The sequence below is a fragment of the Astatotilapia calliptera genome, chromosome 3 (genome assembly GCF_964374335.1).
Source record: "Astatotilapia calliptera chromosome 3, fAstCal68.1, whole genome shotgun sequence".
Lineage (NCBI taxonomy): Eukaryota > Metazoa > Chordata > Actinopteri > Cichliformes > Cichlidae > Astatotilapia > Astatotilapia calliptera.
Window position 1 is genome coordinate 58342451 of NC_137424.1, and position 24821 is coordinate 58367271.

At 43.8% G+C, this 24821-nt stretch overlaps 3 protein-coding genes and 1 long non-coding RNA gene across 5 annotated transcripts in view; 2 read left to right on the forward strand and 2 right to left on the reverse strand.

The window, feature by feature from the left end:
- Positions 1-24821, reverse strand: part of LOC145425560 (uncharacterized) — a 270059-nt gene that overhangs the window by 74377 nt on the left and 170861 nt on the right. The gene's annotated exons all lie outside the window — the stretch shown is intronic.
- On the reverse strand, positions 679-11073 carry abce1 (ATP-binding cassette, sub-family E (OABP), member 1). Its single transcript, XM_026160306.2, has 19 exons — positions 10932-11073; positions 9718-9859; positions 9549-9634; positions 9333-9430; positions 7757-7874; positions 6806-6943; positions 6648-6717; positions 6155-6251; positions 5943-6032; positions 5748-5869; positions 5497-5621; positions 5017-5113; positions 4614-4673; positions 4481-4539; positions 4130-4240; positions 3556-3698; positions 3008-3130; positions 2817-2928; positions 679-1070 (listed from the first exon to the last, which is right to left on the reverse strand). Exons 2-19 carry the CDS (start codon positions 9818-9820, stop codon positions 1023-1025), a joined length of 1800 nt encoding a protein of 599 aa, XP_026016091.1. The 5' UTR covers positions 9821-9859; positions 10932-11073; the 3' UTR covers positions 679-1022.
- anapc10 (anaphase promoting complex subunit 10) lies at positions 11078-15118 on the forward strand. Of its 2 annotated transcripts, none has more exons than XM_080292595.1 (6): positions 11078-11258; positions 11793-11908; positions 12152-12242; positions 12416-12536; positions 12624-12708; positions 14629-15118. In XM_080292595.1, exons 2-6 carry the CDS (start codon positions 11794-11796, stop codon positions 14817-14819), a joined length of 603 nt encoding a protein of 200 aa, XP_080148721.1. In that variant the 5' UTR covers positions 11078-11258; position 11793; the 3' UTR covers positions 14820-15118. The 2 variants fall into 2 exon arrangements, with proteins under 2 accessions (XP_080148721.1, XP_026016092.1); XM_026160307.2 differs by having other exon boundaries at positions 12655-12708.
- Positions 17187-19610, forward strand: LOC113017212 (tripartite motif-containing protein 16-like). The gene has a single exon (XM_080292593.1). It carries the CDS (start codon positions 17265-17267, stop codon positions 18861-18863), a length of 1599 nt encoding a protein of 532 aa, XP_080148719.1. The 5' UTR covers positions 17187-17264; the 3' UTR covers positions 18864-19610.

A 24821-nucleotide genomic window follows, 5' to 3' on the forward strand; every position in this document is an offset into this window, starting at 1 on the left:
CAAACATGACGGTCTCTGCACACCATGTGCAGTAACAGGCATACACTAGTTGTTTATTTATAGCTGCCCTTTCTCCGTGACTAAAACGTGATGTGTTTAGGGAACGTCCGTAAATTGCAACTATCAAAAAAACAAAACTTATTGGTGAGGCCCTCCACAACAGTCCCAGCTTCTCATGTGGCCCCTTTGTAGAATTGATTGATCACCTCTGATCTAAAGGGTGTAGAGTTCATGAAAATGCTTTTAAACCATATTTCAGCTCCTAGGTGTCTGCAGTTAGCACTGCTGCCTCACACCAACAAGGCTCAAATCCTGGGGTGTGTCTGGGTACTCTGGTTTACTTCCAGTCTAAACACTTGCAGTGACTGGTTTGGTTAACTAGTGAATCTAAATTGCGTGTGGGTGTCTAGCACAGTCTGAATAGTTGTCACTCTCTGTTCCTCTCCTCACCCCCAAATGGTCACAGCAGATGGCTGTCCCTCCCCAAGCCTGCTGGTCTCTTCCTGTTAAAAGAGAGTTTTTCCTTCCCATTGTCACAAAGCGTTTGTGGTGATATGATTGTGGGGGTTTCCTCTGTGTTGTTGTAGGGTCTTTATCTTTTTTGTGAATAAAACTTGAATTGAGTTGTGTTAGCCTCGAGTCTGTAAGGTGTTTACAAACAAAGACACACACGGAGCATTCCTGGTTCAGGAAGCATCAGTTTATTCTGATTGTAAATGTACGGGTGTTAAAATATTCTCGCTGCCTCTGAATTCAGCCGAGCGTGTTCAGCCTGACGCACGCACACACACACACACACACAACGCAATGCACTTTTTAAACACTTCACAACATTGCTTGCTATTGAATGCAGTCCGGTACATATAGGCTGATGTTTCTTTGTTTTTCTTAAATGTTTTTTTATTTAAAGTTTTAATATGTCTGCTGTTTGGCAGGCCGGCCATGAAATGTTGAGGTTATAACGCTTGAGCGTGCGCCGGCTCCAAGATGCGGCTGGGTAGTCGCCTTTGGTCAGGTGGGTCTTAGTCGTCCAGGAAGAAATAGTTCCCACTCTTCTTCTGTTCCGTGTCCTACAGAGAGATGAGGCAGAGGTCAAAGGTCGGACTGATTCCTCCTCACTGACATCACCGTTTGGATTTTTCTGTCTACCCCCCTACATAAAGATTTCCATGTAGTGCAGCAGCATATATAATGCTGGGAGGGCTACACTTTCTAATTATTATCTCTAAATAACCCCACAGCTGAGTGGACGACTGCAGCTCAGCACAGTAAAAGCTCTTAAGTGATCACATGTAACGGTAGAAGAGCCTTCAGTGAAACCGGAGGAGCACTGTGATGCTTCCTCGGGTTTGAACAGATTAAGAGAAAATACTAAATGCCTCTGAGCGGGTCAAGAGATTAGAACCGTCTGCTCAAATCCAAGGCTTTGGGCAAAAACAGTGAATCGTAAAAACGTTTGCTTGAAGGGGCGGAGCTAAAAGTCCTCAGTCTCTGCAAACTTGCACGTCGCCTTGAAGCCGGCAACTGATTGCCTGAGAACATTCCAGGGTCCAGTTGCCTAGGTAACTCTCTAACACTTTTACTACCAGGTTGTATGTCGGTCAGCGGTGTTCTTCGCTCTCATTGGCTCGCCTGTAAGTTGAGTCAAGTCTATTTTGGTTCCCACCCTCCTCGTTGCACCAGCTGTTATTTCGTCGAAAGTCACTGACTTTATGATCTCTGGTCGCCCTGTCGCTTCCAGCGTGTACGCAGCTTCATCTTTATCACATATTATGTCATCCTGTTGCCTAGCAACCACCTTCCAGTGGGCTAAAATGACCCATTTGGAGTATTTATGCACCGCAACACTTTATAACAGCATCGCATCGGTTTAATTTCAACAAAACTTGTTGATACAAAACTTGTTATGCATGACATATGATGTCATCCTGTTGCCTGGCAACAATGGACTAAAACACAGCAAATCACACTGCAGCATGAGTATGTGCAACCAAGATAAATTAGGATTCTTTTGACCTGAAAAGCTAATGGTCTCCAAGAAATAAAAACATGGAGCTGGAAATGAGCCTGAACTTAAATATATTCATTAAAAATATATTTATAATATATAATAATGCTTTCCCTCTCTATAGTGTACTGGTTTAGATTTCTATTTTAGTTTCTTTGATTTATTTTTTAACAAATGGGTTTTATTTGTTAGATCAGCTTTAAAGAAACGTCCTTTGGGTTGAATCAGGAATGTTGTAAATCAAAATAAATAGAGTTTATGGATCTACCCGCTGCATCTTTGTCATGTAAGACTCTCAGATCTGAAGAAAACTGATTTCCGCCTGGCTGAAGCACGGCACCAATCACAGCTGGACTCTGCTGCGTGGAGCTCTGTGCATCCCTGACACCTGTGAGGCAGGGCACAGGTCACGATGAAATCACTACAGCTCTGTATCATTTATCCCGGTGTTGACGGGCGAGGACTCGTCATGTGTCACCACTGACATAAAACCTCCACATCACCCCGGAGGAGGAGGAGAAGCCTCACACTGGTGCCCCTCAGTACGATCATTGAGCGTCTGCACTGACGTCACTAAAGCGCCGATAAAAACAACTACAATCATAAACTGCGTCAGCAAACTGGCTGCAGCGGCACCTGTGACAGGTTACCAAAATCAGGAAATGCACGACTGGCTGAAACCACACCCAGAAGTTACTTTTTAATATTATTAGTTCAGTGCTGCATTTTCGTGTCAAGAGTCCGTCCGTGTGTGATGGTCAGTGTGTTTAAATAAAGATTCAAATAAACATGGTTGTCGTGGCGTTACCTTGATGGAGTTGAGTTTGTTGATCCTCGGCCTGAAATTGTTCGGATCTCTCCTGAATGTGATCTCCAGCAGCGACAGGAAGCGATTCATCCCAGCCAGCAGACTCTGAGGCCTGAAAAAACAAACATCACGTTACCGTGGCGGCGGCCGGCGAGCTGACGAAGCAGCTTAGACTCGGCGGTTCATCTTACGTGTTGGCTGAAGTCTTCTTGGAGGGAAGCCCGTCAAACACGATGACTCTGTCTGCCAGGTAGGTCGCCATGATGAAGTCGTGCTCCACCACGAATGCTGTCTTCTTGGCGTGGAGGATGTACCTGCGAATAAAAGACGTGTCACAACAGCGCCACACACGGGCAGAGACACACGACAACAACGAGGCCTTCTAATTAGACCGTTTCAGGTCATCCAATGTGGAAGTTCTCCTTCTTAATTACATATTTTGAGACATGACAGACACTTCTTACCATCTTCCACCGCTGCAAAGATTAACCATTCAAATAACAAAAATACTGTTGAGCTGTAAATCATGCAAAGCTACTCACAGAGTCCAAGAATGAAGCTGAAACGAGGAGATTACCTGAAATATGATTATTAAGACGCGCGCTCGTCTGACTTTGTATCAAAGTAAAACTGAAAAGAAATCCTGAGTTTTAAGCCGCTCGCTGTGGATTCGTTGACGCTTGTGTTTGAGGATAAACAGGAAGGGAGCTGCTTGAGGAGCAGGGAGAGGAGCGCATACCTCTTGATGACTCTGGCGGCCATCAATCGCTGCTCGGAGTCCAGGTAGGCAGAGGGCTCGTCGATGAGGTACACATCGGCCGGTTTTCCCAAACAGAGTGTGAGGGCGACTCTCTGCAGCTCACCTCCAGACAGGTTCTGCACCTGTGGGCGGAGCAGGCAGCTTCATCACCCCGTCTTCATCGTATCTCATTAGAAAACGCTTTCTACCCTCCAGTCGGCTCAAAAAGTCTCCTTACATTTTATTTTAATTATGTTTAAATTGAGTCTGATGACACACAAGTAACAAAATAAAATGGAAAAAGATGGATCGGCGCCTTATCCAGGACAAAGATCAGGTTAGTGTGTTTGTGTGTACCTCTTTAGACATCTTTGCGGGGATCAAAAATTACAACGTTACTCTACTTGTGGTCACTTATGAGGACAAAGGGCCTGTCCTCGCGAGTTCGAGGGCATTTTTGAGACTCCAAATGTGGTTTTAGTGTCAGGGTTACAGTGAGGCTGATGGTTAGGGTAAGCGGCTAGGCTAGCATTAGGTTAATTAGAGGGCCGCTAATTGTTTGTCTCTCTCTTACATCCTGGTCGATGATGCTCTCGATCTGCATCGGCTTCATGACGTCGGTGATGAACTGCGGGTGCGTGTAGGCGTCTCTGATCTTCTCGTGCAGCAGAGCTCGGACGCTGCCCTGAAAACGTAAAACACACTCGACTCCATCAGAGTCCGGACCTTGGTCGCTGCAGATTGGTTTTCATGATATGAACAATGGTAAAAGTCTGGTTCAACTTTATTTAAACTTTTTGGACTCTGAACCCTGGATTTCTGTAAATTCAGTTTGCTGGCTAAAATCAATCAGCAGGCTGAAAGCTGTGAAACAGACGGATGGATGATCCTGTCACGGGTCCGCGGTTAGAAAACGAGAGCTGACCTTGAACTTGGGGCTGATGGTCTGAGGCTTGTAGCTGACGTTCAGGATGGGAATCTCGCCTGAAAGACAGAGCTCAGGGTCAGTGGGTGCGTCCGGTTTAATCTGGCTTCATCTGAGAGAGAGAGAGACTCACCTCCTCCGTCAGGCCTGAGCCCACCGGCCAACATCCTGATGAAGGTCGTCTTCCCTGTGCCTGGAAACACACATACACACTTTCAGACGTGCACGTGTCAGCTTTTCCATTTTTGTGAGAAATGCAGTTGTTGAAACAGTCAGAGGAAACAAGATGATCCATATTTTTATTATTTTCCTTTAGTGCCATTTTAAATAAGCTCGTCTGAGCTACGAGATTTTTCATATTTTGCAACTTTTCTTCTCTGAAATTAAATTAGATTTTTTAAAATTGGCTTGGAAATGATAAAATGTGTGACGGCCTCCAAAGCTGCTTCTGAATGAAACATCTGAAAAGTTCAATTTAAAACCATTTTTAAACCTTGACCACAGAGATTTAGACTAAAACCCTCAGCGCAGCTCACCGTTCTCTCCCAGCATCACCATGATCTCAGAGTCTGTAAACTCTCCTCCTTTGATGTCCAGCGTGAACTCGCCCATCGTCTTCGACATGTCCGGATACTGAACAACAACAAACAATCAAACATTCAACAAAGAAGCAACTCGGCTCATTTTCTTATGCTGCTTTTTTGCAAATTGTGCAAAACAATATTTATTTTCATTTTCTTGCACTTCATAAAAATTTGTGTATCTCAATAATGAACGGAGTTGGTCCTGTGGTGAGCTTTAAAGGGTTAATGACGACATTTCTAAACCCACAAGATCGAAAAAGCTCAAGAAAGAAAAGGAATCGGCAGATAGAACTACAGCCCCGTGTGACGAAGCTTTTATTTTGAAAAGAAAAACGTGACAGGAAATGAAAGTGGTAGGGGAAGAAAAACAAAAAGAAAACAACGAGCCAAAGCAAATGAGCAGTGATTCAGAGATTAGGCACATAAACTGACCTGGTAATGCCTGAGTCTCTTCACCTCCTCCTCATTGGCCGTCTCGGCCACCTTAAAGACCAGCGACGTCTCGCGAAACCTGAGATTCTCCGTGGGGACGTAACCGTCCAGGAAGATGTTGATACCTGGAGGAAGGATGCAGGAAGATCAGGACATGCTTTGGGTCCACTTAGCGACAGTGATATTAAGGACAAATACCACCACTTGTTTCTTCACACTTTTACAGAGGTGTGGTGCAATAATGTTTTTACCCTCTCTGACGCTGAAGGGCATGGTAACGACTCCATAGGCGCTCGGGACTCCGTACAGACAGCAGATGAAGTCCGACAGGTAGTCCAGCACGCTCAGATCGTGCTCCACCACGATGATGTACCTGCAACGCAACATCACGTTTAAGAGCGGCGGTGCACCTCCAGGGATCAAACCGAAGCTTTGAAGTGACAAACCTGTCGGGGGTGATGAGTGAGCGGATGGTGATGGCGGCCTTCAGCCTCTGTTTAACATCCAGGTAACTGGACGGCTCGTCAAACATGAAACTGCAGCAGAAGAGCAGAAACAAGAGGACGGCGGTCAGTCTGCGAGCTCGGCTCTCAGCTCACAGACAAAACAATACGTTTGTTAAATATTAAATAAATAAGCTTTCGGGCTGTTTCCTCACATGTCAGCTCTCTGGATGCAGACGACAGCACAGGCGAACCTCTGCAGCTCTCCTCCGGACAGATCCTCCACGTTCCTCTCCCGCAGGTGACTCAGATCTGCAGACAAACACAGAGATGCAATTAGAAATGTTGTTTATACGCAACATTAAAAAAAATCCAAAACAGGGGGAAGATCCCTGGGATTAAACGCTTATTTTAAGAATAGGAATAGTTTCTGCACACAAACTGGTTTATCAGCTCCACACGGAGACACACGCTTTCTTTAAATATGACCCATGAAATAACTCTGTTCCAATGAACTGTGATGTGTCACATGGTAAATAGTGTGTATCAACCTAAAAATACTAACACACGACTGTGTTTGTTCATAACGGCACTAAACTGTTTACAGTCGGCGTGTAAACGCTTCCACATGAAGGTTCTTCAGCTTGTAATTAAGAGAGTGTGTGTGTGTGTGTGTGTGTGTGTGTGTGTGTGTGTGTGTGTGTGTACCAAGTTGTTCGCAGACAAGGTCCTGCGTGTCTGTGTCATCTTTCCTGCTCAGGATGGCCCCTACTGACCCCTGTAGGTGGAGACGAAGAATTACAACCGGCCATCAGAGTGAACGCCCATGCCAACAGGAACGATATATTCAAGGAAAAGTCGGGAACCTTGACGGTCTTTGGGATCTGGTCGACGTACTGCGGCTTCACGATGGCCCGCAGATCGTCCTCCAGGATTTTGGTGAAGTAGTTCTGCAGCTCGGACCCTCTGAAGTAGGTCAGGATCTCCTGCCAGTCTGGAGGATTCTGGGATTTCAAAGTACGGATCATTAAAACACAAAGCTTCTGACAACGAGGTCAATGTGTGGAAATGATCCCTGAGGGTGAAAAACTCCGGGGTCTGTATCAGATCCAGGATGATGAACTGAGTGTCTGCACTGAGGCCTAGTATAAGAAAAAGAAGCATTACTTTGAATGTGAATCATGCAAAGCTGGGCTGACAGAGTCCATGTAACCATAACTTGGTGTGTTGTCCTGCACAAGTTAATCTGTTCGTAGCTTTTCAAGCAAAAAGGTTTACTGTGTAAATGTCCCTGAATTCTGTTCCTTGCAACACATCTGTCTTATGGAACAGATGTGCAAATTGTTCTACTTTACTAACAGGAAATATGGGATTTGTAAGGATACTTAAAGAAAATTAATAACAAAAGTGCAAAAATTCCAGAAAAGTATCAGTAAGTTGTGGGTTTACAATGAATGAGCTGAACAACATGAGTAAATGAGTCAAACTGAATTACAAGGGAGGAGTTTTGTTTTTAAATGGAACTTTAGAACCTAGTCAAGAATTTCCTTTTGGCTTTGGCTAAAGATCTCAACCATCGTTAGCAGTGAGAAGAGCATGTGATAAAGCTACCCGACCGGTCGGTGGAGCCACACCATAATCTTTTCCTGTTGCTAAACTGATGGCCAGCAAACCAAAAATGGCAACTCCACCCAAACATTATCTTCTCAGGCCAGCAGCAACATGACTGCTGGCCTGTGTGTGTGTGTGTGTGTGTGTGTGTGTGTGTGTGTGTGTGTGTGTGTGTGTGTGTGTGTGTGTGTCGTGTGAACACTCACATCAAACTTCCCCAGGTTTGGTTTCTGTTTTCCGGCCAGAATTTTCAGAGCTGTGGACTTGCCGATACCGTTGGTCCCCACCAGCCCCAAAACCTCACCGGGCCGGGGGATAGGCAGCCTGCACCACACACACACACACACACACACACACACACACACACACACACACACACTATAAACATCTTGACCCACCATAACAGACTTTAACATAAGCTAATGATCAAATAATTCCATCATTTAGTGTCAGCTTTCCTTTCAGGCGTTTCTGCTTTGGTTTGACGGCTTTTCTTTGCTGCCATGGTTCTAAAATGACTTCATTGCTGAGCAATAATAATAATAATAATAATAAGCTCTTACTTAAACACAAAGTCTTAGCAGTGTTTCTTTACATAGATGGGCTACCTGGGTATGTTTGTGCACTTCAGAGACTTGAAGACTGATTAGTCACGTCCCATGCTTTTATTTTGAAAGTCCAATTGCTGGTATTGAACTAGAGCTGTGCTTCCTGTCATGATGTGACGATCCTCGATGTCATTCAGCTGCCTCTCTTTAATCAGGAATTACTCTGTCCAGCTCCATGAGCCCGTTAGGGTCCGCTTACATAAAATGACGTAAATGTCATCATCAGACGGTTAAGACGAGGGTCTGTGCGGAGGTTTGAATGCCGCTGTTTCAGTGACCACGCAACAACTTCTCAGGAATGACTACATGGACAGCGGCTGTCCAGCTGTTCGCGTCTGCAACAGAGTATATTCAGAGTACGGTGGTCGTACCGACTCGGACAGCACCATCACAGCCCTGGGTTAGGACCTCAGTGGAGAGGCAGCTGATTATTGCTTTTATTTAAAGCATAAAAATCATTAACAGTTGAAACATTATTTTTATTATTCTCCCCTCCAAGGTCAACCTCTCACTTTTTAAAGGTCCTCTTGTTGTACGGAGAATGAGCATCAACTTGTCTGGATCATCAGAGCTGGCTCTCCAGCTATGAGCAGTAGCAGGTTCTCAGTTGAGGAGTCCAGCTTCCACCCAGAGGGCATCAAGTGAGAAGAACACTCACAGGGTTGTAGACCTGAGTGGACGTAAACTTCTGTTTGCTGTTGAGATCATCACGTGGAGCTCGATCCCCTTTCACGGATCCTAAATCTCCTCCAGGAAATCAAAAGAGCGATCTTCAGTTTTGATTTCATCTCCATGGAGTAGTAAAGTCACAGGGAGATTCTTTTATTTGTGTGAACAAAACAACTTGTTTCTCCTCAGATCCCGCGAGATGTTCCAACAGAAGTCCGTGTTGGACAGTGCTGCAAAACCACACCTGACCTGATGTGCAGCCTCCAGGCTGAGAATCTGTGGACCCTCCAAACAAAAACTGAAAGCACTATCTATTAACCAGTGTTAACTAAAATTAGAATCATAGCACATGGTGGAGGTGATCAGAACTAAAGGAGCGATCCAAGAATAACAGCTACGCTGGAACTTAATTCTGACCTGTTTCCCGAGGTTTTTGTAACATGTCAGAGGAAACACTGCTCAGCTGTGAAGTGAAGGTAAACAGACTGGAGGTTTATCGCCGTACCGGTGCAGTTTGAAGGAGTTGGCGCAGTATCTGTGTGTGGTTTCCTTCTCCAGGTTGCTGGGAAGGTTGACGATCGACAGTGCTCCAAACGGACATTTCTGCAAGGAGAAAAAGTCACGAAACAAACTTCAAACACACTCTTAATAGTTTAAACGTTGTGACTAAAAGCAGTGTGAAAAGATCATTTCCTGCTAGATATTCAGGCGCCAAGATTACCTTGATGCAGATGCCACAGCCTATGCACAGAGACTCTGAGATCCACACTATCTTACTCTGTGGAGTCACCTCAATACACAGTTTACCTGAAGACACACACGGTTCACATTTAGACACATTTCTCTCTCACTCTAGTTTGTGCCGTCGGTGCGATCATCTCCACACTCACCCATACGGACGACCGGGCAGCTCTTCTTGCACTCCTGACGGCATTTCTTAGGTTTGCACTTGTCATGGTTGACGATGGCGATCCTGGTGTTCTTATCCGCCATGATTGAGGGCGGGAATGATGGACGTTAGCACCTGTGGAGCTGGAGAAACAAATTGATATCTGAGGAGCTGGTTTTGAGAAAATGTGATTAAACATACAAAGAGAAACAGGAACAATTTATAAACTGAGTCATGATTAGCATGCAGCTGCCCAAAACCATCCAAAAAGTCTCTAAATGTAGAGTGCAGCAGTCGGGGTCAAACCTGCGTCCACATGCACAATGTTAACTCTGCTGAAACAACACATTCGCTTCTGAACAAACACTCTTTTTATTCAACAATAGAGTGCTGCAAATCTCCTGCCTAAACCAGCCTCTGGCTGCATTTAATACCTGCTGTCTTTAATTCTGATCCTGGTCTGGTGTGTGCGTATCTAGGCCCCCAGGAGTCGGGCCCATTTGAGCTTTGCAGTCTTTTGTAAAGGAAGAGCGAGCCACACCAGGGTCCATTTAAAATTCTGCCCTTTCATCGTTGCTTCACGTCTGTAAGCATGTGTCTGGAAACACCCGCTTCAGCTCATTTAAACAATCTGTGCCCAACTTTCTTTTTAGTTCGGCATTAATTTAACTCATAATATTAATTATTTTAACTAGCTGTATTCTAGCATGACGGGCGGTGGCGACGAGCATCAAACTAGGGATTTCTCCTCCAATAACGTGCTGATCTGTGGTGCATACATATGCCGAATTAATAAACTACCCATAAACACTTTAAAAATGTCTTGGAGTTATAATCTCATGACTGTCTGCTACGGTGAGTGATGTGAAACATCATAACTTGGGAGATTTAGGAATGGAATTTGGCGCATGATCCTGTCGTTAAAAGAAAACGCAATATTTTCAGGGCCCGTCTCTCAGCAACACGAGCAAACAGGGGAAACCACACTGACTGACTCCCAATAAGCTGTAACCATACAATTACACTGGATAACGGACCAATTATAAAGAGACGCTTGTCCGGTGGAAACGAAGTTTAGGATGTTCATTGGAGAATGCTAACAGCTAGCTTCACGATATTAGCAGCGGAGGCCCAGCAGCCCGACATCTGCTCGTTTCTGTGGCAATAAAAACGTCAAAAGCAATAAAATCCAGGGCGATGAGTACGCAAACTCACCCTTATCCGGCTCCAGCTACCCGGTTAAGAAGGGGTTAGAAGAGAAGACACGTTTAGAGACAAAAACTGTGGGGTGAAACTTCTGTTTTTTTCCAGCAACGTGTTCTTCTCACGGGCTGGAAGCCGGCAGGAAAGATGGCGGGAGTATCGCAGTTAGCATGCGACTGCTTGCTCAGCGCTGGTGACGTGTATAAGAAGCGACGCTGAGGCGCAAAAAAGTGGGAGATTCGAAGTGTGTAAATAGAAGCGGATTTAAACTATTTTGGACGTGCAGCCGTATTTCTGATGCACTGACACGACACCCCGGAGACCTGTACTAACGCGTCTGTGAGTCGGCTTCAATAACTGTGACGTAGATTGAGTTTTAGTGGTTTTGAGAGCGTTTAGAGTTGAGAAGTGTCAGCTGCTGGCGACTAGCTAGTCATAAATAACTCCCAAATAAGTCACATTTTAGCTGAAATGGATGCTCTAGCTTTGTCATTTAGACGAAGAAGTTTACCAAAAGGTCCCCTTATTCCTAAACAGAACTTACATTTTCTGTATTTTCTATTAAATGGAAATAGAGCTCGAAATGTTTAAAATATGCATAAAGGTTTGCGTCTGGTTATAATCTAGTTAAAATAGATGGTGCCAGTAGTGATATTTATAAGCCGAACTTTACCTAATGGTCAGCTTATTATTAAAATACAGTTATATTTGCTTCGTTGATTAAGTTGTATTTACTAAGTGTGAATAAACCTTAAAATATCGAAAACATGAATAGACGTTGGTGTTAGGTTACTGATCTCCATGAACCTTTTGAGAAAAACGCGTCAGATTTTCCATCAGAGTGTGCTGAACTTGTGTTTTTTTGTTTTAAAGTATGGCGACACCGAGCAAGACACCACCTGGAGCTGACCCGAAGCAGCTGGAGCGGACCGGGACGGTTCGGGAGATTGGCTCCCAGGCGGTGTGGTCCCTCTCTTCCTGTAAACCTGGTAACTACTCCCTCAGACCCCCCCCCTTGCATACAGTCTGCTGTGTGAACAGATGACTGTAAACATCTTTCAGAAGTGGACACAATCTCAGAAATTGTGTTATTTTTCTCCTTGGAGCTGTTCATATGCATATCCATAGCGTAGTAAGCAGTTTGCCTTACTGCACAATTGCCACGTTTGGATCAATTTCAGAGGCCGTTGGGATCAATTCTAGTCTGATGTGTTTGCCCTCTACGTGTCCAGGTTTTGGAGTGGATCAGCTAAGGGATGACAACCTGGAGACCTACTGGCAGTCGGATGGGTCGCAGCCTCACCTGGTCAACATACAGTTCAGGTAACGTTTTCCAGCTTCTGTACAAGAGAAGTTAAAGTAAACCTGGAAAATGTACATTATCTTTAACTGGAAGGTGTTGTTAATTTTATTTGTGTGTGCTGCTGCTGACAGAACCTTACTCTTTTGCTTTGTCATTAATTCACTTTCTTTAATATGTGACCTGTGGAGTAAAGGAGGAGGACGACAGTGAAGATGTTGTGCATTTACGCTGATTATAAGTCAGACGAGAGCTACACCCCGAGTAAGATCTCGGTGCGAGTCGGCAACAACTTCCACAATCTTCAAGAAATCAGGGTAAAGCTTAGTGTATATATATCTCAATAAAAAGAATAATTAATAAAAATAATCTGGTTTTCATCCGGAGGTTTCAAAATCACTCAGACCCTCCTCTTCCTCGTCTTCCCCTCTGCAGCAGCTAGAGATGGTGGAGCCCAGTGGATGGATTCACATCTCTCTCATGAATCCGGTAAGAATTAATATTTTTCCAACCTTTAAATGCTGCATTTTACCAAAACAGGACTCTGTAACATCCTGCTCTGTGGTCTCTGTTTGCATTTCTAACTGTCTCTGGTCGACAGGGTGTAACTGAATGTAAAGCCTTCGGTCAGGGGACAGAATCCAGTCATTTACTCACTGTGGAACATTTGAAGGCTTACCATCTGTATAAACGTGTAGATGTAAATACTGACACCCAGCCACAGTGACTGAAAGACGGAGAGAGACATTTGTGCCCTTATTTTGCACTCTTTCCCATAATGGCCAAAGTCAGGGAATTAAAGTCTCTGTGCAGTTAACTACTACACCTACTGATTAGAAAGTGTGCAGATTTCCCTCCACAGGCGACTGTTCAGTGTTTTTATAGAAGGAAACATCAGCACTGAACCATTTAATCGCTGCCTTCATTGTCTGTGCTGAGCCGACGTGTAGTTGGCATTCAAAGGAGGTGCAGGTTGTAGAAGTAAGCTTTCAGAAGGGTTTGTGGTTATGATGATGTACAGCGAATAACAAAATTATTCGTTCATTGTGCAATGACCATTCATTCGTTAATTCATACCTTCTTTGCACTTTTTATCCACTTTAAAGTTTATTGTGTTGTTTTGTTGTGTTTAGTGCTGAAAGGGGACAGTTTTCTAATTTCACTGTATTTTTGTACAAAGTGTGACTGTGCGATGACAATAAGAGTTATCTTATCTTAAAATCAAGAGAACAAAGAAGTTCTGTAGAAAACGTGTAAACAAACAAACAAAATTAAAAATGACTGAATTCATGTTTTTGTACCTAAACCTGAGCCGGAACTCAGACATAACATTCGACCACCATAAAAAAGTTTTTATGAATGCAAGCAAATAAATGTAATTTGGAATCTTGATTCAAAAATAATATTGTGCTTTACACTTTTATTCTTTGTTTTTGGTAAGACAGTAAATTTAAAAAAATGCATGGATAACAGCAAAAATTATTTATTAGCATTAAAAATGAACGTTTTATGAGCACTGGGTGCTTCTGCTTGTACACATTGGGGACTTAACCATTACAGAAACATAAAAAGTGAATTTGATAATTATAAATACTGTTCATTTAGGGTGGCATAAACCTTACACTGGCCGGTGGTCTGATAAATTTGTGAAGCACTGTTCCTGCAAAAATAGACGTAATGCAAAAAAATAAGGCGGCGCTTCTCCACCTAAGACTTGTGGGGGTCTTTACATGCCACCAAGTGCAGTAACCTACAGCTCTTATGATTGGACAGTGACTATACACTTGAGTGTTTTGTTTGTTTGTTTTTCAACTCAGGGGAGCTAGAGATACGTTTTTGTAAATTCTTGTGTTTAAATATGGTTAAAAATGTTTAAAATGTCACTACAACATTAACAGAATGTAAAAGAAAAGCATGTGCTGTTATGTAATACCAGTTTGTACCACAAGATGGAGCAGTGAGTCAGTCTAATGAATGCAGCGCTCCCCAATCTCTGGGCCACCGACTGGAGAGTTGAGGCTCAGGTGTGAAATTTATGGTTTTCATCGTTTTTATGGTTAACTCTGTTTCTATGGGTCTTTTCCCATGTGTTATGTATAAATCTTTTTTCTTTTTTTGGTAATGGTACTGCTTTTATTTTGTTGTATTTATCTGCGACACCTTAAAGGCCGGTCCGTGGCACAGAAAAGGTTGGGGACTGCTGCTGTAATATTTATTTAAGCAGCACATTCTTCTCAATGGGAGCACCTAAAACAGAAACATTGAACTTAAACAGAACAGCACCTGCTGGTAAAACGCTGCCTCCCGGTGGTTAAAGTTGTAGTTAAAATTAGCAGATTATAAGTATCTTTAAAGAAGTGGCTTGATGCTCGGTCACTCTGTGTGTGTGCGCGTTTGTGTGTTTTTCAGCGCACAAACGAGCCCATCAGCACATTCATGATCCAGATCGCCGTGCTGGCCAACCACCAGAACGGGAGAGACACGCACATGAGGCAGATCAAAGTTTACACACCCGTGGAGGAGAGCTCGATCGGCAAGTTCCCACGATGCACCACGGTCGACTTTATGATGTACCGGACCATCAGGTGATCTGGACGTGACCCAGGAACCCCAACAGACTTATATCTGGAGCTGGATCATTATCAATGAGAGGAACATCAGTGAAGCTGCCAGTGTTGAATATTTAAAGATGTTCAGTCAGAGTCATAGACCCAGTCAGTGTTGGTTTACATGCTTTAACAATGAGTTTCCACACAGAGTGAATGCTTTGATATGAATTTGGTTCCTAAATTTATCCTTTTTGTCTCTCGCAGTATAAAAAAACGTTTGTGCCTACACATTGTTTCCTGTTGTGGATTGTTAATAAAAAGGTAAAAATAAATGTTTCAAAAATCCAGAATGTGACTGTGTTCGTGTAGAAAACTATAACTTTATTCTGTAGCTGTGCTCAGTCTTATGCTTCTTGGTTTAGTCACAGATGTTGTTGCTTTACTTGAAGAAAATGAGGTTTGAAAACAGTAATACGTTGATGATGCAGGAAAATGTTCTATTCTGCTGATGTTGGACCTCACGTCGGCCTTTGATATGGTTGACCACCACTTTTCTGTGGCGGTTTCTAAGTGCAGGTCATCCTTCACTTCCCTTACCTATGGTGTGCCACAAGGTTCTGTATTGGGACCCTTATTGTTTCTAATATATCTACTTCCTTTTCAGCATATTTTGAGCCCCTTTGAGTAGGGCTGTGCGATATGACCAAAATCTCATATCCGGATATAAGAATTCTATCGATAACGATATAAATCACAAAAACATTTTCTGTAAATTATGTGAATCTCGGGCAGCTCGACTTGCGGAAAGTGTTTCCAGCTGCGCGTCGCGTACCTGGAGTCCAGTGTTTTAACCGATGCATGAAAGTATACATTTTTAGACATAAGTTGTAAAGGCTGCCGTTTTCTTTGTGAGTATTTATTACACGGCGTGCTGCGGGGAAAAGCCTGTTCTAACGTTTGAGTCTAAGGTTTATTTTTTAGCACCTGGCGGCTCTTTTTTACTTCTCATCTGTAAATAATCTGCTCTTTCACGTGATTCAGTTTATTTTGAAAAGTCTGAACAGGATCTTGGGCTTTATTGTGAAAGGTTTATGTGGTACATAAACAAGCGGACACGCGATGCTGTTACTGTCATTGTTGCTAACTACAACGCATAAAAACAGGCGCTTGTCCGTCCGTAGTGTGGTTATATAAAATATAAGAGAAAGAGAGAACTTTAAGAAATTAATATTGCCACTACAGTGACCATCAAAACGATGAAAACATATTGCCGTAAACAGTTTATTTTACGACGCCACGAAACAAACAATAGTGTAAACTGAAACGATAGCTGTTTTTATATCGTCATCCGATATATATCGTTATATCGAACAGCCCTACAGTAATGCGTTGTGCTGGCAGACATGCACTTACAATGATGAAAGCTCTAGGTCCCCTTTCGACATTTGTGAAATTGTCTATCAGGAACCTTGGGGTAACTTTTGACTTTCCTCTTACTTTGGATGTTCAAATCTCTGGTTCCGTCTTTCTTTTATCACTTATCACTGCTACATTAAGTCCTGTAGTGTCACACACTGAACTGGAGGTGGTTATACATGCATTTGTTTCATCATGTTTGGACTATTGTAACTCACTGTTTATATGTCTAAACAAAAACTCCTTGGAACAAAACTCTGCAGCAAGGCATAAACTTAAAATCTCAGTTTTTTATTGTCACATAAGTGGTTGCCTGATTCACATGTTGCTGCAGTTTGTAGTCACAGTAGTTGCTCTAGCTTCACTTTTACTAGCTCTTGCTGCAGTTTAGCTGCCTAACTTTCCATCTGTAGTTTCAGATGTTAAGTAGTATCAGTGTTTGATTAAGTTGTGGAAGTTTCCATAACTAGCACCAGATGGTGATGTAGCTTGGGTATTTCATTTAGTTGCACCAGTTTCAGCTGCTGGTATAATTTATTTGTATCAGTCACTCAAGTTTCAGTCATTTCAGTTTCACTAACTTGACAATGTTGGTGTTGTTAGTTGCAGGCATGGTGTCAATGGTTGCTTCATTGCAGTCGTACTTTCACCCGTAAGCGTAGGTGCAAATCTTGAGATACTTGCCATGTTTAGTTTTAGCCATTACAGTTTTATAATTCCTGTAGTTTCAGAGGCTGACTCATTTGCAGGAGTTGCAGTTATACATATTGCTGTGGTCTCATTGGGTGCTGAATATATATTTATTTGCAAGTGTTGTTTGCATTTGCTGATTATGTATTTACAGATTTTTAACTGACTAGGAGGTAACGGATAAAAATGCAAACTACAAACAGACCTATGATGTTTAAAGTTACTAAACAGTGTCTACTTCAAACTGTTCTTCCTGGTAAAAGCTAAAGTCTGTTAACTCCTCCCTCTTCTACCTGAAGCACAGCAGCTCCGGTCTGTCCACATATTTTCTGGAATAGTTTCACCACTATGTAACAGAAACTCACAGAGACACTCTTACTGAGAGGAGAAATGGCACAGAAAAGAGATCAGCTAGATCGAGAAATGTTCTCTTGTTGGATCTGTTTGGATCTACTGAAGGATACTGTGACTATTCCCTGTGGACACAGCTACTGTATGAACTGTATCGAAACCCACTTTGATGAAGAGGACAGGAAGGGAATCCACAGCTGCCCTCAGTGCAGGAAGACTTTCACACTGAGGCCTGACCTGGAGAAAAACACCATGTTAGCAGAGTTGATGGAGTTACTGAAGAAGACTGGACTCCAAGCTGCTCCAGCTGATCACTGCTATGCTGGACCTGAAGATGTGGCCTGTGATGTCTGCACTGGGAGGAAACTGAAAGCTATCAAGTCCTGTTTATCTTGTCCAGCCTCTTACTGTGAGAAACACCTCCAACCTCACTATGATGCAGCTCCATTAAAGAAACACAAGCTGGTGGCCCCCTCCAAGAAGCTCCAGGAGAACATCTGCTCTCATCATAAAGGCCATGAAACAGTCCCAGCTGCAGCAGAAAGGACTGAGAAGCAGAAGGAGCTCGAGGTGAGACGACTAAACATCCAGCAGAGAATCCAGGAGCGAGAGAAAGATGTGAAGCTGCTTCAACAGGAGGTGGAGGCCATCAATGGCTCTGCTGATAAAGCAGTGGAGGACAGTGAGAAGATGTTCACTGAGCTGATCCGTCTCCTCCAGAAAAGAAGCTCTGATGTGAAGCAGCAGGTCAGATCCCAGCAGGAAACTGAAGTGAGTCGAGTCAAAGAGCTTCAGGAGAAGCTGGAGCAGGAGATCGCTGAGCTGAAGAGGAAAGACGGCGAGCTGGAGCAGCTCTCACACACAGAGGATCACAACCAGTTTCTACACAACTACCCCTCACTGTCAGCACTCAGTGAGTCTACACACTCATCCAGCATCAATATTCGTCCTCTGAGCTACTTTGAGGATGTGACAGCAGCTGTGTCAGAGACCAGAGATAGACTACAGGACATTCTGAGAGAGGAATGGACAAACATCTCACTGACAGTCACTGAAGAGGATGTTTTACTGTCACCAGCAGAGCCAAAGACCAGAGCTGGATTCTTAAAATATTCACAAGAAATCACACTGGATCCAAACACAGCACACAGAGAATTGTTATTATCTGAAGAGAACAGAAAAGTGACATTAATGAGACAAAAACAGACTTACTCTAATCACCCAGACAGATTCACTGATTATTATCAAGTCCTGAGTAGAGAGAGTCTGACTGGACGTTGTTACTGGGAGGTGAAGTGGAGAGGGGGTGGAGTTGATGCAGCAGTCGCATACAAGACTATCAGCAGAGCAGGAGAGTCAGATGAATGTGGATTTGGATTTAATGACAACTCTTGGTTATTGAGCTGTGACAGAAAAAGTTGCAAATTTTTGCACAAGAATGTCCAAACTGTCCTCTCAGGTCCTCGGTCCTCCAGAGTAGGAGTGTACCTGGATCACAGAGCAGGTATTCTGTCTTTCTACAGCGTCTCTGAAACCATGACTCTCCTCCACAGAGTCCAGACCACATTCACTCAGCCGCTCTATGCTGGACTTGGTCTTTTTATTGATCATGGAGACACTGCAGAGATATTAAACTGAAATAGACAGAAGTCACTGAGGGACGGCTAGTTCCTGTTTCTTTGGTCTCCAGCATTGCTGTCAACAGTGATGGAGATTTTGAAAAGAGGTCAGAGTGGCACCAGAAAGTTCTTTGAAAGTAAATTCTGCTAGACCGAAAACAATTTCTAATTAGCTTGTATGAAGAAGATCATAAAATCTAATAAAAATGAACAAACATTAATGAACTTCAGTTTTTATATCAAGAAGACACTAGTATTATAAATGTAATTGTTTTATTATGAATAGTATTGTCTAAGCTCACAGACCAAATGTTACACTCTGAATAAAACTTTTAATTTCAGTCCTTCCAGCACACAAAATCACACGTATTCTACTAGAGAAGATGTGGATTTTATAGACACTCAATCTGAAGACTTGCTTAATGTAAACCCTCCTGTGTGAAGTTTGTTACATGTTTGAACTGATACATGCTGATTTTCTTTCTTTTTTGTTGTTGTTGAGGAGTTATTTGGTTATTTGAAGAAATATTGAAATGAAAATCTTGATTTGAATCATCTGCTACTGTGGCATATGTAACTCATTACTGGTATTTTTTTTTTTATATCAGGTGTGGCTATAACTTAGACTTTCTGCTGGTCTGTTTTCTGTGTTCTTATCCCTAACCTTAACCACAACCTTAATCATGTTAGATAGTGTTTTCCAAAGCGATTCATGATGATAAAAATTTTTTAAAAAAGTAAAATAAATGTACATGTCCCAACGGTTCTCATGTTCTCTCCTGTTTCTGAACGCATAACATAGAGACGTGTTGAGTGGCCGAAAGCGTAACATACCAACAAGTTGTCTCATAGCGTAGTATGTTACGTTTTGGGATGAGAACATGTTGGAAAAACCAGCAGAAGGCACAATGTAGTGTTACTGACATGTGATTGGATGAGCAGCCTACAGCCCGCCTCCAAAGTCTCCCAGTGATTATGCAGATGAGGAAACTGATGTGTTTGTCAGAGAGTACAAAGGTGTTCAACCATGAACTTAGCACAACAAGTGAAACACACACATACACTCTAAACCCTGATCTGACTCATGCAGATGATTCAGTATCTTTCTGTGTCCTTCCTGTTTAGCTGCTTTTGGACGAATCCTGATTCTCTTTCTCTGCTTTGGTTAAGCAAACAGGTTTGATTCGTTGGTCATGAGTGACGTGTTTAGCAAAAAACAAACAAACAAAAATATGTTGTTGGAGACTGTCTCTCATTTACAAATTTCCTCTGGCTGCAGAAGTTGAAGAAGAGACTGTCACTGCGTGCTTGTATGATTTTTTTTTTTTTTGCCACACGACTGTTAAATCCAGGACTTTTAAGGTTACAGTAGTTGCTGTATCTTATCATAGATAGATTTGTTTGGTTGTAGTTAAAGTGTCAGTAGTAGCAGATGTTACTATATTTGAAATTATTAACTTAAATTCAAATATAGTAACAAAGTATATGTGGGGCCTCCCTGCTGCTGCGGAGTCGGGGCGGTCTGCTCCTGCTCTGCGGCTGCTGAGCGACCCCTCATCTGGGGCTCTCTTCAGCTTTTTTCAGGGAGAGTGGCACGGTTTCCCCTCCGTTGGTCTTCTAGCAGATCATTACATGAAGGAAGCTTTTAAATACAAGCGCGCTCATGCTCACAGGTGCACGCACGGGTTCTCACACATACAAACTACACCCTTTTTGGCTCCTACCTCAAAGCACACCGTGGGCTGTCAATCCTACGTACTGCACAATATTTAGTATTTACTGTTATATTCACATTGTTTTTTGCCCTTTATCACCGTTCCTCTTCCCTGCTGTTTTTCTTTCCCTCTTTCTTTCTCCCTTTTCTTTTCCCCAGTCAAGTCCATTGGGCATCTTTCTTTGCCTTTAGACAATAATTCTGATGGCAAAAGAACCAAACGGGACAGGCAAAAAAAGAAAAAAAGAAAGAAATTATTAACTTAGTTGCAGAAGTTGCTGTGGTTTTAGGCTTGTTTAGTTACAATCACTCTTTGCTGCTGGTGTGGCTGTAGTTTTAGTTTTAAATTTAGTTGCAGTAGTTTTTGTGTCATATAGCAGATGTTGTTATACTTGGAGTAGCAGAGTTGCAGACATTGCCATGACTAATAGCAGATATTGCTGTAGTCTCCTTCATTCATTTGTTACAGAATTATCCATGCTTTCCTGTAGATGTTATATTTTCAGCCACTGATTTAATTCCTGAAGTCACCATGCTTTCCTGCAGATGATACTGTAGTTTCAGTCATTCATTACAGGAGATGTTGTAGTCTGAGGTTTGTTTAGTTTCAAAAGTAGACAATACTTATAGCAGCTATTGTTTCATTGATCCGTTAAGTTACAGAATTCTTCATTGTTTTCTGCTGATGTTCTTATAGTTTTAGTCACTGGTTGAGTTGCAGAAGTAGCCATTCTGCAGATGTTGTGGTATCTGTCTGTCCGTCCTTCCTTCCTTCCTTCCTCTTCCGCTTATCCAGGCCTAAACAGAGAAACCCAGACCTCCTTCTCCCTAACCACCTGCTCCAACTTGTCCAGGGGGACACCAAAGCGTTCCCAGGCCAGCTGAGAGATATAATCTCTCCAGTGTGTCCTGGGTCTGCCCCAGGGCCTCCTCCCGGTAGGTCATGCTGGGAACACCTCACCCAGGAGACACCCAGGAGGCATCCTTGTCAGATACCCAAACCACCTCAACTGGCTCCTTTTGATGCGGAGGAGCAGCGGCTCTACTCTGAGCCCCTCCCGGATGGCCTCATGCAGGATGGCTTCACCCTCTCTCTAAGGGAGTGGCCAGCCACCCTTCAGAGGAAGCCCCACATGAACTTGTTTATTCAGTCACTACCCACAGCTTGTGACCATAGGTGAGGGTATGGGTGTAGATTGACCGGTTAATGGAGAGCTTCACTTTTACACTCAGCTCTCTCTTGACCGCAACAGACCAGTATGCGTCCGCATCACTTCAGCCACAGCACCAATCTGTCTGTCGATCACCCACTCCCATCTTCCATCACTCGTGAACAAGACCCCAAGATACTTAAACTCCTCCACTTGGGGCATGAACTTGTCCTTCATCCGGAGGGGACACTACAGCCAAATCTGGCTGACAACCACGGCCTCAGATTTGGAGGTGCTGATTCTCATTCCCCCCATTTTGCACTCGGGTACAACTGTTCCAGTGCAAGCTGGAGGCCATCACCTGTTGAACCCATCAAAACCATATCTTCTGCAAAAAGCAGAGATGAGATTCTGAGACCACCCAAAGTCAAAGCCTTCAGCCACTTGGCTACTGTGGAGTTCTTTTTTGCTAAGAAAAGTTCAAGAGACAATCTAGACAATCTAGCAGTTCACATTATTTTATTATCAGGCAGTTAAAGATTCGGCTTGCAAAGCTGTGGACTTCTCTATGTCAGGCAGTCTGTGCATGGAAAACTCCCAGACAGTTCATAATTCAAAGTAAATATTGGACACATGGAAACAGGTAATATTTGTGATTGGCTATTAATGGGGAGATGCTATGGTTTAGACTTAGCACTCCCTGATTTGTTCTCCCATGGGTCCTTCCGCATGGTAATGGTCAACGACAAAACACCACTGGGGTTCAGATCCGGGAGGCTCCAAGAAGGGACTCCAAGAATGCGTCGTTCGGCACATAATGGCAAACGGCAGTCAGGACTAATTCCCCAACCCAAAGATGGAGGGAAAAAACCCTCTTGTCCACTGGGAAAAACCCCAACCTACAGGCAGCAAGCCAAGGGGATACTAGGATACCCACCCCAGCCCGTCGTCTCTCACCAAGGGCAACTCCAGACAGAGACAGAGTCCAGCCCCTCTCCAGGAGTGCTGGTTCCAGCAGAGATGAGATTCTGAGACCAGAACAGTTCCCTTGATCATGTACTCATAAGAGTCTTTTGAATCGCTCTTTGTTTGATCACTCACCCGGGACCAATTTGCCATGGGAGACCATACCAGGGGGCAAATGCCCCTGGACAGCATAGCCTCTGACATCCCTAGGACACAAAAACCCCTCAAGCCACTATAAGGTAGCGATTCACAGAGGGGTATTGTGGTTTCAGGTCTTTATTTAGTCGTCATATCTTCTACCAGATGCTGGTTTGGTTTCATCTGCCAATTTGGTTGCAAAACTTGCCGTGCACAGTAGCAGTTGTTAGTGTATTTTTAGGCTTTCATTTTGTTGCAGTAGTTGAAGGGTTAGTAGTAGTGGTGGATGTTGCTATTTTACAGTCATTTATTTAGTTGTAGAAGTTCCCATGCCATGTAGTGGACGTTGCTAAAGTTTCTTTCATTCATTTGTTGCAGAATTTTTAATACTTTTCTGCAGTTGCATACAATAATATCAGCAGAGCAGGGAGCTTAAATGAATGTGTATTTGGATACAATGACATATCTTGGTCATTCCATTGTTACACAAACAGTTATATTTTTTGGCACAACAAAGTCCGAACTCTCCTCTCAGGTCCTCGGTCTTCCAGAGTAGGAGTGTACCTGGATCACAGAGCAGGTATTCTGTCTTTCTACAGCGTCTCTGAAACCATGACTCTCCTCCACAGAGTCCAGACCACATTCACTCAGCCGCTCTATGCTGGACTTGGTCTTTATGAAAATGGAGATACTGCAGAGTTTATTAAAGTGAAATAGAAGTTTTAGCTTCTAGTTTTTTTGTTTTTTTCTTGTCTATCTTTGAAGGCAAATGAGGAGCTGGGAGCGTGGCTCATTAAGGTGGATAAGTCCCGGCCTGCCTGGAAGATTTAAAGCCTGGATCTACCAGCATTCCATCCTGCCCCGAATCCTGTGGCCCTTGCTTGTCTATACAGTTCCAATAACTACTGTGGAATCCCTTGAAAGAAAGATCAGTGGCTTTCTTCGTAAGTGGCTGGGACTTCCCCGCAGTCTCACCAGCACTGCCTTGTATGGGGCAAGTAACAGCGTGCAGTTACCCTTCAGTGGTCTCACAGAAGAGTTCAAGGTGGCTCGCACACGAGAAGCCCTACAGTACAGAGATTCTAAAGACTGCAAGGTGGCATCAGCAGGTATTGAGGTAAGGACAGGAAGAAAGTGGAAGGCTGAGAAGGCAGTTGAGGTGGCGGAGTCACGCCTAAGGCAGAAAACACTGATGGGGGTCTTAGCAACAGGGGGAGCAGGCTTGGGATACTTCCCAAAGGCCCAGGTCAGCAGGGCACAGGGAAAGGAGAGACACCAGCTACTCCAGGAAGAGGTCCGAGCAGGTGTGGAGGAGGAGCGAGTAAGCAGAGCTGTAGGCCTTAAGCGGCAGGGAGCATGGACAAGGTGGGAGAGCACCTTGCAGCGCAAGGTCACCTGGGCAAACATCATGAAGGCAGACTTCCACCGGATCCGATTCCTAGTGCAGGCAGTATACGACACCCTGCCAAGCCCAGCAAACCTCCATCTGTGGGGAAAGAGCGAGACACCTGCCTGTCCCCTGTGCTCTGGAAGAGGGACCCTAGAACACCTCCTTAGCAGCTGCCCAAGGGCCCTGGCTGATGGTCGGTATTGTTGGTGGCACGACCAGGTGCTCAGAGTAGTTGCTGAAAAGATTGCCTCAGCAATCAGCACCAGCAAGCATCATCAGGCTCCGAGGAAGGCAATCTCTTTTATTAAGGCTGGAGAGAAACCCCAGGTGCGCCCACATTTGACAACTGGCCTCCTCAACACAGCCTCTGATTGGCAGCTACAGGCTGACCTGGGTAAACAACTAAAGTTCCCTCAGAACATTGCAAAAACATCACTCCAGCCAGACATGATAATTATTTTTGAGGCCTCAAAACAGCTGATCATGCTGGAACTCACAGTGCCCTGGGAAGAGCGGATTGAGGAGGCCAATGAAAGGAAACAAGGAAAGTACCAGGAGCTAGTGCAGGAGTGCAGGGGAAGGGGCTGGAAGACTTTCTATGAGCCCCTAGAAGTGGGT

Coding starts and splice junctions, on each gene's coding strand:
- abce1 (XM_026160306.2), bottom strand. CDS start 9,820: ATGGCGGATAAGAACACCAGGATCGCCATCGTCAACCATGACAAGTGC. Junction 5,114..5,496: donor AGAGACTCAGGCATTACCAG/GTCAGTTTATGT, acceptor GTTGTTGTTCAG/TATCCGGACATGTCGAAGAC. Junction 4,540..4,613: donor GCTCAGGCCTGACGGAGGAG/GTGAGTCTCTCT, acceptor TCTGTCTTTCAG/GCGAGATTCCCATCCTGAAC.
- anapc10 (XM_080292595.1), top strand. CDS start 11,794: ATGGCGACACCGAGCAAGACACCACCTGGAGCTGACCCGAAGCAGCTG. Junction 11,909..12,151: donor CCTCTCTTCCTGTAAACCTG/GTAACTACTCCC, acceptor CTACGTGTCCAG/GTTTTGGAGTGGATCAGCTA. Junction 12,243..12,415: donor CTGGTCAACATACAGTTCAG/GTAACGTTTTCC, acceptor TGTGGAGTAAAG/GAGGAGGACGACAGTGAAGA.
- LOC113017212 (XM_080292593.1), top strand. CDS start 17,265: ATGGCACAGAAAAGAGATCAGCTAGATCGAGAAATGTTCTCTTGTTGG.